The sequence below is a fragment of the Anolis sagrei genome, chromosome 4 (assembly GCF_037176765.1).
Source record: "Anolis sagrei isolate rAnoSag1 chromosome 4, rAnoSag1.mat, whole genome shotgun sequence".
NCBI classification, from domain to species: Eukaryota; Metazoa; Chordata; class Lepidosauria; order Squamata; family Dactyloidae; genus Anolis; species Anolis sagrei.
Genome location: NC_090024.1, coordinates 6,715,864 through 6,729,474, shown reverse-complemented (window position 1 = coordinate 6,729,474; position 13,611 = coordinate 6,715,864). Strand labels below are relative to the sequence as shown.

The window sequence follows — 13,611 nt, the reverse complement described above, 5'->3', positions numbered from 1 at the left end:
ATTAGCACTGAATAGCCTTGCTGCTTTGAAGCCCAGCTGCTTCCTGCCTGGGGGAATCATAGAATCAAAGAGTTGGAAGAGACCTCATGGGCCATCCACTCCAACCCCTTTCTGCCAAGAAGAAGGAATATTGCATTCAAATCACTCCCGACAGATGGCCATCCAGCCTCTGTTTAAAAGCTTCCAATGAAGGAGCCTCCACCACACTCCGGGGCAGAGAGTTCCACTGCTGAACGGCTCTCACAGTCAGGAAGTTCTTCCTCATGTTCAGATGGAATCTCCTTTCTTGTAGTTTGAAGCCATTGTTCTGCATCCTAGTCTCCAAGGAAGCAGAAAACAAGCTTGCTCCTTCCTCCCTGTGGCTTCCTCTCACATATTTATACATGGCTATCATATCCCCTCTCAGCCTTCTCTTCTTCAGGCTAAACATGTCCAGCTCCTTAAGCCGCTCCTCATAGGGCTTGTTCTCCAGACCCTTGATCATTTTAGTCGCCCTCCTCTGGACACATTCCAGCTTGTCAATATCTCTCTTGAATTGTGGTGCCCAGAATTGGACACAATATCCCAGGTGTGGTCTAACCAACGCGGAATAGAGCATGCGGAGCATGATTTCCCTAGATCTAGACACTATGCTCCTCTTGATGCAGGCCAAAATCCCATTGGCTTTTTTTGCCACCACATCACATTGTTAGCTCATGTTTAACTTGGAGTCCACAAGGACCCCAAGAATCCTTTGTTGGGAGGTGTTAGATGGCCATGATTGTTTCCTGTCTGGAATTCCCCTGGTTTTTTTTAGTGTTGCTCTCATTTACTGTCCTGATTGTAGAGGACACCTCCCAACAAAGTATCCCCCCAGACAGGAAGTAACCAGGATTTGAACCTGCAAGGCTATTCAAAGCTAATCAAGCTGGCCAATTGCAATATTCACATTTGCCTCCAAAAGGCAAGAGTTCTTTCTCCCACCCTGGACATCATGCCACAGATATATAAACCCTTCTTGCCTAGTTTCCAACAGACCTCACAACCTCTGAAGATGCCTGAAATAGATGCAGGCAAAAGATCAGGAGGGAATGCTGCTAGAACATGGCCATACAGCCCCAAAAAACCACAGAAACCCAGTGATTCTGGCTATGAAAGCCTTGGGCAACACAATTCCAAGTTAGTTCTCCTGCTTTTTCAAAGTGAAGCCAAAGCGGACCCCACATTTAAGGCATTCCTTACAGAGATTCCATCTAAACATTATGAAGAGTGTCCTGATGTTTGGCAGTGGAATCTGAAACTGCCTGGGAGAGAGACCTTGGATCCTTCTCTACAGGTTTTTTAACAGAGGCCAGATGGCCATCTGTCAGAAGAGCTTTGGTTGTGTTTTCCTGTCTGGCATAATAGGTCTCCTTTCTCTGGGACTTCATTTCCTCATATACAAAACAGATGAAGTGTGGCCTCCACTGACTCACCTTTGCTTGAAGGTTCTTCATAGACTTCTCATAGGTCTTTGGTGTTGCCCGCTGGTGGTTGCACAGGATGGCGACCGCACGGTTGGCTCGGTTGTAGGAAAGCAGCTTAGCTGCAACACTGTCTTTCTCTGTTGGTGCAAGAGAAGAAGTTGGAGTAAGGGACCACCCAATGATGGCACCCAAAAATAATGAAATTAGCTGCTTGGGGGATTCTAGGAACAACAGTCCACAAACGCACCTCTTCCCAGGCTCTGGTGTCACAAGAAATATAATGTACAGATCTGATAAATGTGACTTTAATATGACGAGTGGGTATGAATGGAACTGAATGAAAGGTAAATGAATCAGAGGCTTGCAATGACTAAATCTGCTTTCTGGGGCTGTAATCAAAAGTTGCTAATGAGAACTGAAAAGTAAACTGTGATAAGAACTGGGAAAGTGATAAGAGAAATGTTTACATCTGTTTACATCTATTGACATTTGCTGACCGGAAACTGGATTAACTCTAAAGACTGTTTATATTAGTCAAAGACAATGCTCTTTCAAGTCAAACCCAGAACACAATGGTTTATTACCTGAAGACTCAAGATAATTTCAAACAGGACAATTATTTGCTACATCAGCGGAATATTCCTATAAAAGACTCAATCTAATAATTCTCAAGTGTGACAGACAGCAGTGTTGTTCACTTGCCTCTCTGGTCCACGAGAAGGATAGAGATGGTATATGAGAGTGTCAGATCAGCAATGGGAAAGCAGTCTTCTATACACTTTGGGGCTTCTTTCTCAAGGGAAGAAGACGGAGTGCATTTTGGAGTCATGATACGTTTGCAGGGAGTCAGGATCTGATGTAAGGAAAATACAGATCTGGTCCTTGGCATTGTTTTGTAGTTTAGAAGCATTATGGAAGTTTTGGAACTATGTGTTGGCAGGCTGCAAGGAAGCAGGGTCTGGCCTAAGAGGTGTTCTTCTCCAGGAGATGACAGAGGAAGAATGGTGAGGTATGCATGACGATGAATACATGTACATGTGGTTGTGGACCAGGTTGTGGTGCAACTCATTGGGAGTCAACTGCATTAAAATCACTACTGACCAAAAGGTCATGAGTTCAAAGCCAGCTCGGGTGGGAGTAAGCTCCCGACCATTTGTCTAGCTTGCTGCCAACCTTTGCAGCCCAAAAGACAGTTTTTATTATTTATTTATTATTTGAACTTATATGCCGCCACTCCCGTGGGGCTCGGAGCGGCTTACAAGAATAGCTAAAATCTAACAAAATTTAAAAGCAATTTAAAACAATTTCAAAACAGCAATATCAAACATTAAAAGCCTGTCGAAACAGGTATGTCTTACATGCCCTGTGGAAAGCTGATAAGTCCCGCAAGACACGGACTTCAGGTGGCAGAGTATTCCAGAGTGATGGTGCCACTGCTGTAAAGGCTCTGCGTCTGGTTGCTGTTGGACGCAAGGTCTTGACACTGGGAATTTCCAATAGATCTTGGTCCTCAGACCGGAGGGATCTCTGGGGTTGGTAGGGGGTGAGGCGGTCTCTCAGGTACATCAGCCCCAGACCATGCAAGGCCTTCAAGGTGAGTACCATCACTTTGAAAGTGATCCGGTGCTCAATTGGTAGCCAATGCAGCTGTAGTAAGATTGGTGTTATGTGGCATCTCATCGGAATTCCTGCAAGAAGCCGAGCAGCTGCATTTTGTACCAACTTGAGCTTCCGGATCACAGACAGAGGAAGGCCAATGTAGAGGGCATTACGATAGTCCAGTCTTGAGATGACCGTGGCCTGGATCACCGTAGCGAGGTCGTCCCTGGACAGGGAGGGGGCCAGCCGTCTAGCCTGCCGCAGGTGAAAAAAGGTGGTTCTGCTCACGGCGGAGACCTGGGCCTCCATCGTCAGCAGAGGGTCCAAAAGGACTCCCAGACTCTTTACCAATGATGATGGGCATAGCGCCTCGCCATCCAGGGTAGGCAGCTTGGCGTAGCGCCTCGCCATCCAGGGTAGGCAGTTGCATCTGTCAAGTCGAAAATGTAGGTACCGCTTATGCAGGGAGGCTAATTTAACTAATTTACAACATCATAAAACTCTCCAGCAGCATGCAAAAGAATGAGCAAGTACTCTAAAGGTGTCACAAGTGGATTGTGAAGTGACAGCTCTCCTGGTGGCTGGAATTCAAAAAGCATACCCTCATGAAGCTGGAAAGTTAAATAGCCTCTGTGTGTCTGTCTCTATATGTTGTGTGTCTATGGCACCGAATGTTTGCCATGTATATGTGCATTGTGATCTGCCCTGAGTTCCCTACGGGGTGAGAAGGGCGGAATATAAATACTGTAAATAAATAAATAAATGTGTGTGAACGTTGAGTGGAAAATGTAATTCTTCTTTCTTTGTTTGTTAACCAATTGTTTGTGAATCCAATGTAGTTGCATAGAATCAGTATGTCTATATGTTCAATGTCATTCTTTGTGCAAAAGTGTGAGTCCTGTAAAAGTTCTGATATACCCTCTCAGTCTGGAAATTGCAATGAAAAGAACCTATGCACTGAAAGTCCTCGCCTGCTGCTCTACCCGCTATTCTTTCACAGTAAGCCATGCCCTCCTACACATGCCCTATTCTCTCTATGGTCCCAAAAGCAGCCTTGTTATTATTGACCTCATTTCACAACAATAAACATTACTTCAACCAAAATAAGGTGGGAGAAAAAGGATCACTGAATAATGGCGCCCATTGCTTGGTTTTCATCTTCGGAAGATTGCAGATCTCATATCAGACTAAAATCCGCACCCTTTGCTGTCAACAGAAGTGCCAATCCCAACCATGCACTATTGAAATTGTTGCAGAGGTTCTTGCAAAGCCTTACAAGAGACAACAGTCTTGTTCAGACCTTTCAGCCCAGCTCTGGAGGAAAAGCAGAGAATCGGGAAGAATGCGATGGGTGGTATTGTCAATCCACTTACTCTTTGTCAACGTGTCCAATTGTTCCTGCAGAGTGATGGAAGCATTGTACGTTCTGAAGACCTTGGCCGTCAAGCCAGCCATCAGGTCCTGGAGGTGTTTATTTAAGGAAGTGGTCTAGAAAATGAAGAGGGGAAGGTGTTTATAGAGCAAATAAATGAGAAAGTCCCACCACACAGGAGATGAGAGAAAAAGAGCCCACAATTTCCAGTTGCTGAAGACAGAAAACTTGATTCCCTTTCCCCTTCCAAGCCAGTCCTTCTAGTCATTATTATTATATTTGCCACCACTCATGCACTCCTCCAGCTCTCACAAGTCCAGGAAAAAACAAAACTTAAGAATTGTGTGGTAGTGTTGTGAGTCAGTTTGGTTCTGAGTCTGAAACTGAACCCTGTGGGTCTGGTGAGCCAGAGGCAGAGGCGGCCCTAGGCAATTTTCAACGGTAAGCAAACAGTATTCCTCCCCCCCCCCCCCCAATCATTGCTATATATTTTCTGTTTGTCGTGGGAGTTCTGTGTGCCATATTTGGTTCAATTCCATCATTGGTGGAGTTCAGAATGCTCTTTCATTGTAGGTGAACTATACATCCCAGTAACTACACTTGCCACACTTGCTCCCTTGCCTGGCCCACTTTGGGTCTGGAGGCGTGCCTGAAGACCCCGGTGTGTGCACCAAAAGTCACCTCTTCTCCTGACTTTCTCCTCAGCCATTGGGACCAAGAGAGAGAGAGAGACAGAGGTGGAGATGCCCACCTTTCCTGAAGGTAGGTGCAAAAACAAAGGAGGGAGCGGAGGTGGGAAATACCTCCAGCCGGAGGGGCTCTCTCTCTCTCTCTTTTGGTCCCAATGGCCTACCCGCAGATTGGGGAGAGAAGAGGAGGCGGGTGGAGCGCCGGGGGATCGGGAAAGGGAGCCGGTCATGGGGAAGGGATCGAACGCGGAGAACGATTGAGCGCCGGCTCTGCTCGCGCAGCCGGTGGCCAGGTGGAGAAGGAACGAGAGAGGCGAGGCTCAAGGGCCCGGCCCCTTTGGGAAGAGGATCGCCCGGCAGCGAGGCAAGAAAGCCGAGGCTCCCCCCCCCCGGACTGCTAGGGCTGTTGTGAGCTGAGGGGGCACTCCTCAAGTGGTGGTGGAGGGGCATTTACAGAGATGCCTCTGCGCCCCTGGCAAAAAAAGTGTTCTGCGACTGCTTACTTTGCATAATGGACAAGCCGCCCCTGGCCAGAGGTCCCTGATGAAGAGAATGATGGGATTCAGATTTCTGTTGTGCCTGCCTCAGACAGTGCAGCAGGAGAAACATCAAGTCAGTTCTCAGGGGAAAAGAATGTCAGTGGGATAGATAACGGCCAGGTGGAGTTCTCTTCGCCTCCCCAGCCTTCCTACGGTGACCTAGTCCAGCTGGACCAAGATAAAGAGAGCCTTGAAGATAGTGAAATAATGAGCAGACAAGAACACTTAGAATTAAGGGTCTGAAGGAGCTCTTGCTTAGCGGGTAAGCGAGAAGCCAAGTCGACCAAGGGTCATCGCAATGCGTTCATGATTGCAAGGGGTATTTAGCCTTCTGGTTAACAAACGGGAGTTGTCAGTTAAACGTGGCTCTTTCCATGCAAACTCCTATAGATTAACCTTGGCTTTAAGCAGCACGCTTTTGGCTTCCTGAATCTGGGATTTTGGGTCTTGTGTTTCACTGTTTTACCATGGACTCTTGTTTGATCATTGCCTGAATGATTATGCTTCATGTTTTTGCCTTTGGGTCTTGGGAACCGTGTTTTTGCATTTAAGCCTCTGTCCTGCTTGTGGAACTTTTGCATTTCTTATTCTATGTTTTGACTTTGCCTTTTTCTCAATAAACTATAAAATCTACAGCTCTGGTGTGGTGGTGTTTGGGAGCAAGGTGAAACTACCCTGAGTTGCAACAGGTAGGCTTGCAGAGATCCTAACTGATAGAAGCTCAAATCCCACCTTCTGTTATGGAATCCGTAACACCAGAAATAGTACCTGTGATGTCATGAGCTTCTACTCGGAAAATGCTATTCTATTTATTGATTGTATTATTGAGCATAATGTAAAGAGCTCTTGGAAAGAGGTAGAGAACTGGAGGAATAGGCCCTAACTGGTGTGATATTTGAAGAGCTAGTGTTGGAGTAAACTGTGATTGTGTCTAATGATCAGGGTGCTCTGGATGTTGGGAGTGACAATGAGGTTCATGTGTCTAATGATGAGGTTGCTCTAGATGCAGAGAATGATAATGGGATTCCTGTTCAAAGTAACTTTTTCTGATGGGAATGTTCCTGAAGGCTCGGCACCTGGGCCAGCTGCAGAAATTAATGAGCCAGTAGATAGTGCTTTCAGTCAGCAAATAAAAACAAACCTGGCTCTCAGGTGCTCTGCCAGATTGCAAGAGCGACTGATAGCAGATTCAAGGCTGAGAAGAAATCCATTCCTGGCTGCTTGGAATATAAAGTAGTTAGGGGATAAAAGTGCCAAGTACAGAATCTGCAGCCGGATGAAGCAACATTGGAATTAAGTCAAGACATCCTCTCAGGTCCCTGGAAGCCTTGCCTTGGATAGATTCAAGTGCCTTGTAATTTCCATGCTGAAGTGCCTTGTTTGTTTCATACTCAAGTTTTGGGGTTTTGGCTTGGAAATTCCAGTATTTATTATCATGAACTCTGATGAACTGTTTCCTGGATTTGTTGTTCCTATCTTTCTTTTCTACTTAATTGGATTTACCTATTTTTGTGGATTGCTTTTTACTGCTACTGCTTTTAATTATCTTCAATAAAATGCTTGCATTTTACTCAGCTGTGTGGTGTTTAAAGTCAGAGGCTTCCTGGTCTGGAGTGCAATAGCTAGGCTGAAAGCCAGTAACTAAAAAATATATAGGAAGGTCTACCCAACACCCCAGCCCAAATGAATCTCCAACTTACAGACAACTGATCAAAAAGGCAATCTCCAGGATCTTTGTTCTCCATGAATAGTTTCAAATTCTTGAAGACCTGCATCAACCAAGAAACCAAGAAGCTGTGATCATAAAATCTTATAACATGTGGAAAAAAACCTTGCTAGAGATACTGCTACTGAAATGTCTGCACGCACAGGCCTGTTCTTGTTGTTTTTGAAGTTCTTCCTAAGGTTCAGGTGGAATCCACTGAGTCCCAGATTCCAGGGCAGCAGAAAACAAGCCTGCTCCCTCTTCCTTATGACATCTTTTCACATATTTATACATGACTATCATGTCTCCCTCTCAATCTTCTCTTCTGCAGGATAAACATGACCAGTTCTTTAAGCCGCTCCTCAGAGGGATTCATGGTCTCCAGAACTTTGATCCTTTTAGTCTCCCTCTTCCTCTGGACTCCTTCCAGTTGTCAATATCTCATTTGAACTGTGGTGCCCAGAATGGGACACAGTCTTCCAGGTAAAGAGATCTAACCAAAGCAGAATAGACAGGCACCATGACTTCCCTTGTTCTAGATACTAGACTCCTTTGGATGCAGCCCAGAATCCCATTGGCTTTTTAAGCTGCTGCACATTGTTAGCTCATGTTCAGCTTCCTGTCCACAAAGATGACAAGATCTTTCTCACATGGACTGTTTTCGAGTTAGGTCTCACTCATCTTTGCATTTCATTTTTTTCCTGCCTCAGTGTAGTATCTTACATTTGTCCTTGTTGAAATTCATTTTGTTAGTTTTGGCCAATCAGCTCTCTAATTTTTGAGGTTATTTTGAATTCTGATCCTGTCCTCTGGAGTATTAGCTCTCCCTCCCCATCTGCAAACTTGATCTGCATATTCTCTATGGTGATAGTTTGACTATCGTGTCAGTGACATCGGCAGCACAGCAAGGCAGGAACAGATCAATCACAGCCACCTTAGGCTATAAACTACTTTATTTTTTACAGCTATATACATTAGAAGCTATTTAACACTCAGCACATCGTAAACTTGCTTCATCACTGTCCGATCGTAACATTGCAAACACACTAACTATTATCAGTACTAGTCCACACCTCTTGCATTCCAGAGTGACGTATGACATATGACGCACGATGTTGCGTCCATTTGTTCTATACACCAGATTTATGAACCTCTCTAAGAATGCCGTTCCCTCCATGGTTCAGTTAACTCTTTTCACACAGGAATACATTACACTCGACACATAGCTACTGCATTTTTAAACATACATACATACTTTGAAATCTATAATATAAATTGCAAATAGCTTCAACATATAGTTCCTTCCTCACCTGCTTCTCCACAGGCACCTGGTTATAGTAGCGGATGCAGTCCTTCCCCAGGAAATCAAACTCCACGACGTTCTCCTTGCCGCCCAGCCGCGGGTGCAGCCTGATGTGCTCCACACGCAGGGAGCAGCAGCCCACCGTGTCAGCCGTTTCGCCCTCCTCTTTCTCGTTCCCAGCTCTCAAGGCCAGCTGGAAGGAGATAAACAACAACAACAATAACAATCAGGTAACTTCCAACCAAAAGGCATGAGCAAACTTCAGCCCTCCAGGGGTTTTGGACTTCAACTCTCACAATTCCTAACAGCCGGTAGGCTGTTAGGAATTGTGGGAGTTGAAGTTCAAAACTCCTGGAGGGCTAAAGTTTGACCATGCCTGACCTACACTGGAGAATTATGGCTCAATGCAATAGTTTTACAAGCCTACGATTCTACAAAAAAGCACTCGCTCCCTTACCCTGTTGATTGTTGCTACTATAGCTTTACATCAGGTTTTTTCTAAGTAACAGAGAGGATCAGAATCTTTTCTGTTACAGCTGCCACAAGTTAATTGGGTGTGTTATCTGCTTCAGCATATAGCAAGGCACTAGGTTTGCAAGTTTTGAGCTTTGCATTTGGCTTAGCTTGATGGCTCATTTGAGCTGAAGAAACCTTTGACTGTTGCTGGGAGGGGTTATGCACATCCTGAAACTGAAGACTGAAGCAGTTTGGAGTGCCAAGGAAGACTGCTTATTTATGGCAAGATTATGACATTCTACTGATAACTAAGTAAAGAAACTGTATTATTTTGCTATGTGTTTGCACATTGTCGTGTAAATAAGTCTCACCAGAGATATTGTTTGTTGTATATTGGTGAGAACAATTCTTCTGCTTTGCTGAGGTGTATTTTTTGAATTTTTATCACACTTAGAGTAAAAGGGACTGAAACATTCCTTGGCTACTAACAATCAGGTAACTTCCAACCAAAAGGCATGGGCAAACTTCAGCCCTCCAGGGGTTTTGGACTTCAATTCCCACAATTTCTAACAGCCGGTAGGCTGTTCAGAATTGTGGGTGTTGAAGCCCAAAACTCCTGGAGGGCTAAAGTTTGCCCATGCCTGACCTACATTGTAGAATTATGGCTCAATGCAATAGAATTGTGGGAGTTCTAGTTTTACAAGCCTACGATTCTACAAAAAAAAGCACACTCCCCTTACCTTGTCAATGAAGTAGAGTGCCACTGATCTCTGCTGCTTCTTCATCTCTTTGGATTTCCATTCAGCTCGGTACTGAGAGCGGATCTTTTTGACCACCCCTTTCAAGCAGCGGGCCACTTCGTACTTCTGCCAGTCCTTTTCTCCCTGGGGAAAGAGTGATGGGAGGGGAGATGTGAAGTCTTGGCTCTGCCTTTTCCTCTCCTCTGCTTCAGTTCTCCCTGTTCATAGGTTTTTCCAATTGTTTAGATACCTTCCTTTGTATTAGTTTTGAGTGGAGCTGAAAATCCCCCCCAGAGGCCAGCATTAGTTGGTCTATGCCATTTGCCAGTATAGACCCTCTTGCTGGACTCCTTTTTCTACAGTCACTAGAGGCTTGGAGCATTGTCTGGTAATGCTAGGCCTAGCAATCCAAAAACAGGCATCCTTAGCACCTGCATTCAGCAGTATTTTTATACCACCAGTCCAATGGACAACAGAAGCTTATGACCAGCTTATTGTTGGGACTCAGTCTGTGTTTCACCCTGAATCTGTTATAGTGTTTCCCCTTCTAATGTTTCTGAGCCTGTCTTGGATGTCAATGAAGATGAGGTGCAAAATGGAGACACTTTGGACAATAAGGTTACTACAGACTCTGATCGAGAAGTGTCAAGGGAAAGGCTAAGTTCTCATGAGAAAATTCCAGGCTTGAAAGTTCACTCCCTTCTCGAGTCTGCAAGATAGTTTCACACCTGCAGTTAATGAAGAGATAGATAAGACTAGTCGCCGGCTGGAAATTAGCCAGAACCATAGAGAGGCCCAATGTTTACGCAGGTCAGAAAGAATTCGGCAATTAAGGTCAAAGACTAGGGGGAGTAGAAATCAATTTCTGGGACTTAAATTGAGCTCTTATGGAATTTCCTTCAGACCACTTACATTTCAGACCACTTACAACGCTTACATTTCACAAGAAAGTCCAAAGGACAACAGAAGCTTATGACCAGCTTATGCTTCACAAGAAAGTCCAAAGGACAACAGAAGCTTATGACCAGCTTATGCTTCACAAGAAAGTCCAAAGGACAACAGAAGCTTATGACCAGCTTATGCTTCACAAGAAAGTCCAAAGGACAACAGAAGCTTATGACCAGCTTATGCTTCACAAGAAAGTCCAAAGGACAACAGAAGCTTATGTCCAGCTTATGCTTCACAAGAAAGAAGATTGAGATTTATAAACATCGCTTTGCACCAGAGGCAGAAGACTCCAGAGAGATAATTGCAGCCAGCAAAGGCTCCTTTTGTAATGTATTGTTTTAAGTTACCTTATGATAATCCAAGTGGAGTTAACCCTTTATTCATCTTGTTTGCAGTAAACTCATTTTGGTTATCTTATTTTATTTATTTATTTTATTTATTTTATTTATTTTATTTATTTTATTTATTTTATTTATTTTATTTATTTATTTTATGGTGGGAAAAAGTCAGTAGTGTCTTTCTTTGCTGCAGAGATACAAGCAATATATCCATTTCAAAGCAAAACCGGCTTGTGAGTGGTCAATTCATATTGCTATATAGATTCTACAGTCTTACAATACTATATTTTATGTATGTGTCATTCTAATTTTAATAGATATTATATTAAATATACTATATACTTTTAAATTATTATATAAAATATCATTTTCATAGTATATTGCATTATATATACTATATAGCATAATATGCTATTTATTTATTTATTTAGAAGTTTTATATACCGACCTTCTCACCTCCTAGGAGGGACTCAGATAGGTTCACAACATGTGTTAATATACAATAATATACAAAACAACACAATGCAACATCATTACATGTTATCTTTTCACCTTGCCTAAACTGCCTCTGTCTGCTAAGGGTCTTAATCCTAACAGAAGGTATACAGATAGCCCTCAAGTAAAGCCAGACACTATAGTTTTCCCATAGGCTTGGGTGTGCCATCACAGGAGGTTATGTAACAACAAGCTATTGCTGTCCCCAAATAATCCTTTTCCATTAAGTAAGGCTCCAGCAGCATGCCTTTGGAATGCATGGATCTCCTTGTGCAAGATGCAAATCTGGATCTATCGCTATTCGTGAACATAGAGGGGAGCTGCTGAGATTAAAAGGACAAAACAAATTCTAGGTGAGTTGTTCAGTCTTGAGCAAGAGAGAGTGTTTTGGGGGAAATACTTCCCAAAGGGAAGGCACATCATCCCCACCTTCAACTTCGAACTGGGGTTCAGCATAATGTATTTTATGGACCCCTGAATATTCTCCGTCCACGATGCCAGCCAGGTGACGGTGTTGTCACTTCTCACTTCTTTCCATTTGTGGCCTCGAGGGGGACGAGGGATCTTTGAATCCCTGGAAGTAGAGAAAAGAAACAAAGATAACCAAGTTTAAAAACGTTAGTGGGACCACAACAAGGGTTTCAGGCTCTTCCTGTCCCTATTTCCTTGCTTTCCAAATCGCAGCTTTCACAACAAGCCCAATGTTTCCAAATCCATTTCTCACAGGGACACAAAATGAGGTGATATCTTCTGAACAGAGGCACTGGCAGCAAAATTGTCCTGATCCGTAGTTACGAAGCTGGCACCTATTTATTTATTTCTTTACTATATAAATAAAAATGTAATGGGTTGTTGTAGGGTTTTCCGGGCTACATGGCCATGATCTAGAGGCATTCTCTCCTGATGTTTTGCCTGCATCTATGGCAAGCATCCTCAGAGGTAGTGAGGTCTGTTGGAACTAGGAAAAAGGGTTTATATATCTGTGGAATGACCAGGGTGGGACAAAGGACTCTTGTCTGCTGGAGCTAGGTGTGAATGTTTCAACTGACCACCTTGATTAGCATATAATGGCCTGACAGTGCCTGGAGCAAACTTTTGTTGAGAGGTGATTAGATGTCCTTGTTTGCTTCCTCTCTGTTGTTGTGCTGTTGTAATTTTAGAGTTTTTTTTAATACTGGTAGCCAGATTTTGTTCATTTTCATGGTTTCCTCCTTTCTGTTGAAATTGTCCACATGCTTGTGTATTTCAATGGCTTTTGAAATTGAAATTTCAATTTCAAAATGTAATGTTTGTTTATGGGATTAACAGAACTAAAAAAACCACTGGATGAATTGACACCATATTTGGGCACAAGACACCTAACAACCCAATGTATGTCATTCACTAAAAAAAATGATTTTGTCATTTGGGAGTTGTAGTTTATTTATTTATTTATTAACTTTATTTGTACCCCGCTAGCATCTCCCGGAGGACTCGATGCGGCTTACACAGGCCGAAGCCTCAAAACACAATACAGTAAAACATAACACGACAATAGAAAACACAGCAAATCAATAGTTAAGCAAGCAATGACGACAATAACAATACATCATGACACTTTAAAACTGGGCCGGCCAGCGCAATGGGGTACAGGGTTAAAAGTGCTAGAGTGGCAGGAGGAGCATAGGAATAAAAAATAATATGGTGTGCAATAATGTTAATTGTACTAAAGTGCTTCTAGGACTTGGGTGGGGGATTTATAGTTGCTGGGATTTATAGTTCACCTACAATCAGAGAGCATTCTGAACCCCACCAACGATGGAATTGAACCAAACTTGGCACACAGTTCTCCCATGACCAACAGAAAATACTGGAAGGGTTTGGTGGGCAGTGTCCATTGGTTTTGGAGTTGTAGTTCACCTACATCCAGAGAGTACTGTGGACTCAAACAATCATAGATCTTGACCAAACTCCACACGAATACTCAATATTCCCAAATGTGA

At 43.6% G+C, this 13,611-nt stretch overlaps 1 protein-coding gene across 1 annotated transcript in view; it reads right to left on the bottom strand.

Moving 5' to 3' along the window:
• The window catches only part of TOP1MT (DNA topoisomerase I mitochondrial), a 37,072-nt gene that overhangs the window by 8,590 nt on the left and 14,871 nt on the right, over nucleotides 1-13,611 (bottom strand). Inside the window, exons 6-11 of the mRNA XM_067467244.1 lie at nucleotides 12,059-12,203; nucleotides 9,849-9,992; nucleotides 8,660-8,845; nucleotides 7,345-7,413; nucleotides 4,418-4,532; nucleotides 1,455-1,582 (exon numbers count right to left, since the gene is read on the bottom strand). Of these exons, the coding sequence (XP_067323345.1) occupies nucleotides 1,455-1,582; nucleotides 4,418-4,532; nucleotides 7,345-7,413; nucleotides 8,660-8,845; nucleotides 9,849-9,992; nucleotides 12,059-12,203 (787 nt within the window). The remainder of the gene's footprint in view (nucleotides 1-1,454; nucleotides 1,583-4,417; nucleotides 4,533-7,344; nucleotides 7,414-8,659; nucleotides 8,846-9,848; nucleotides 9,993-12,058; nucleotides 12,204-13,611) is intronic.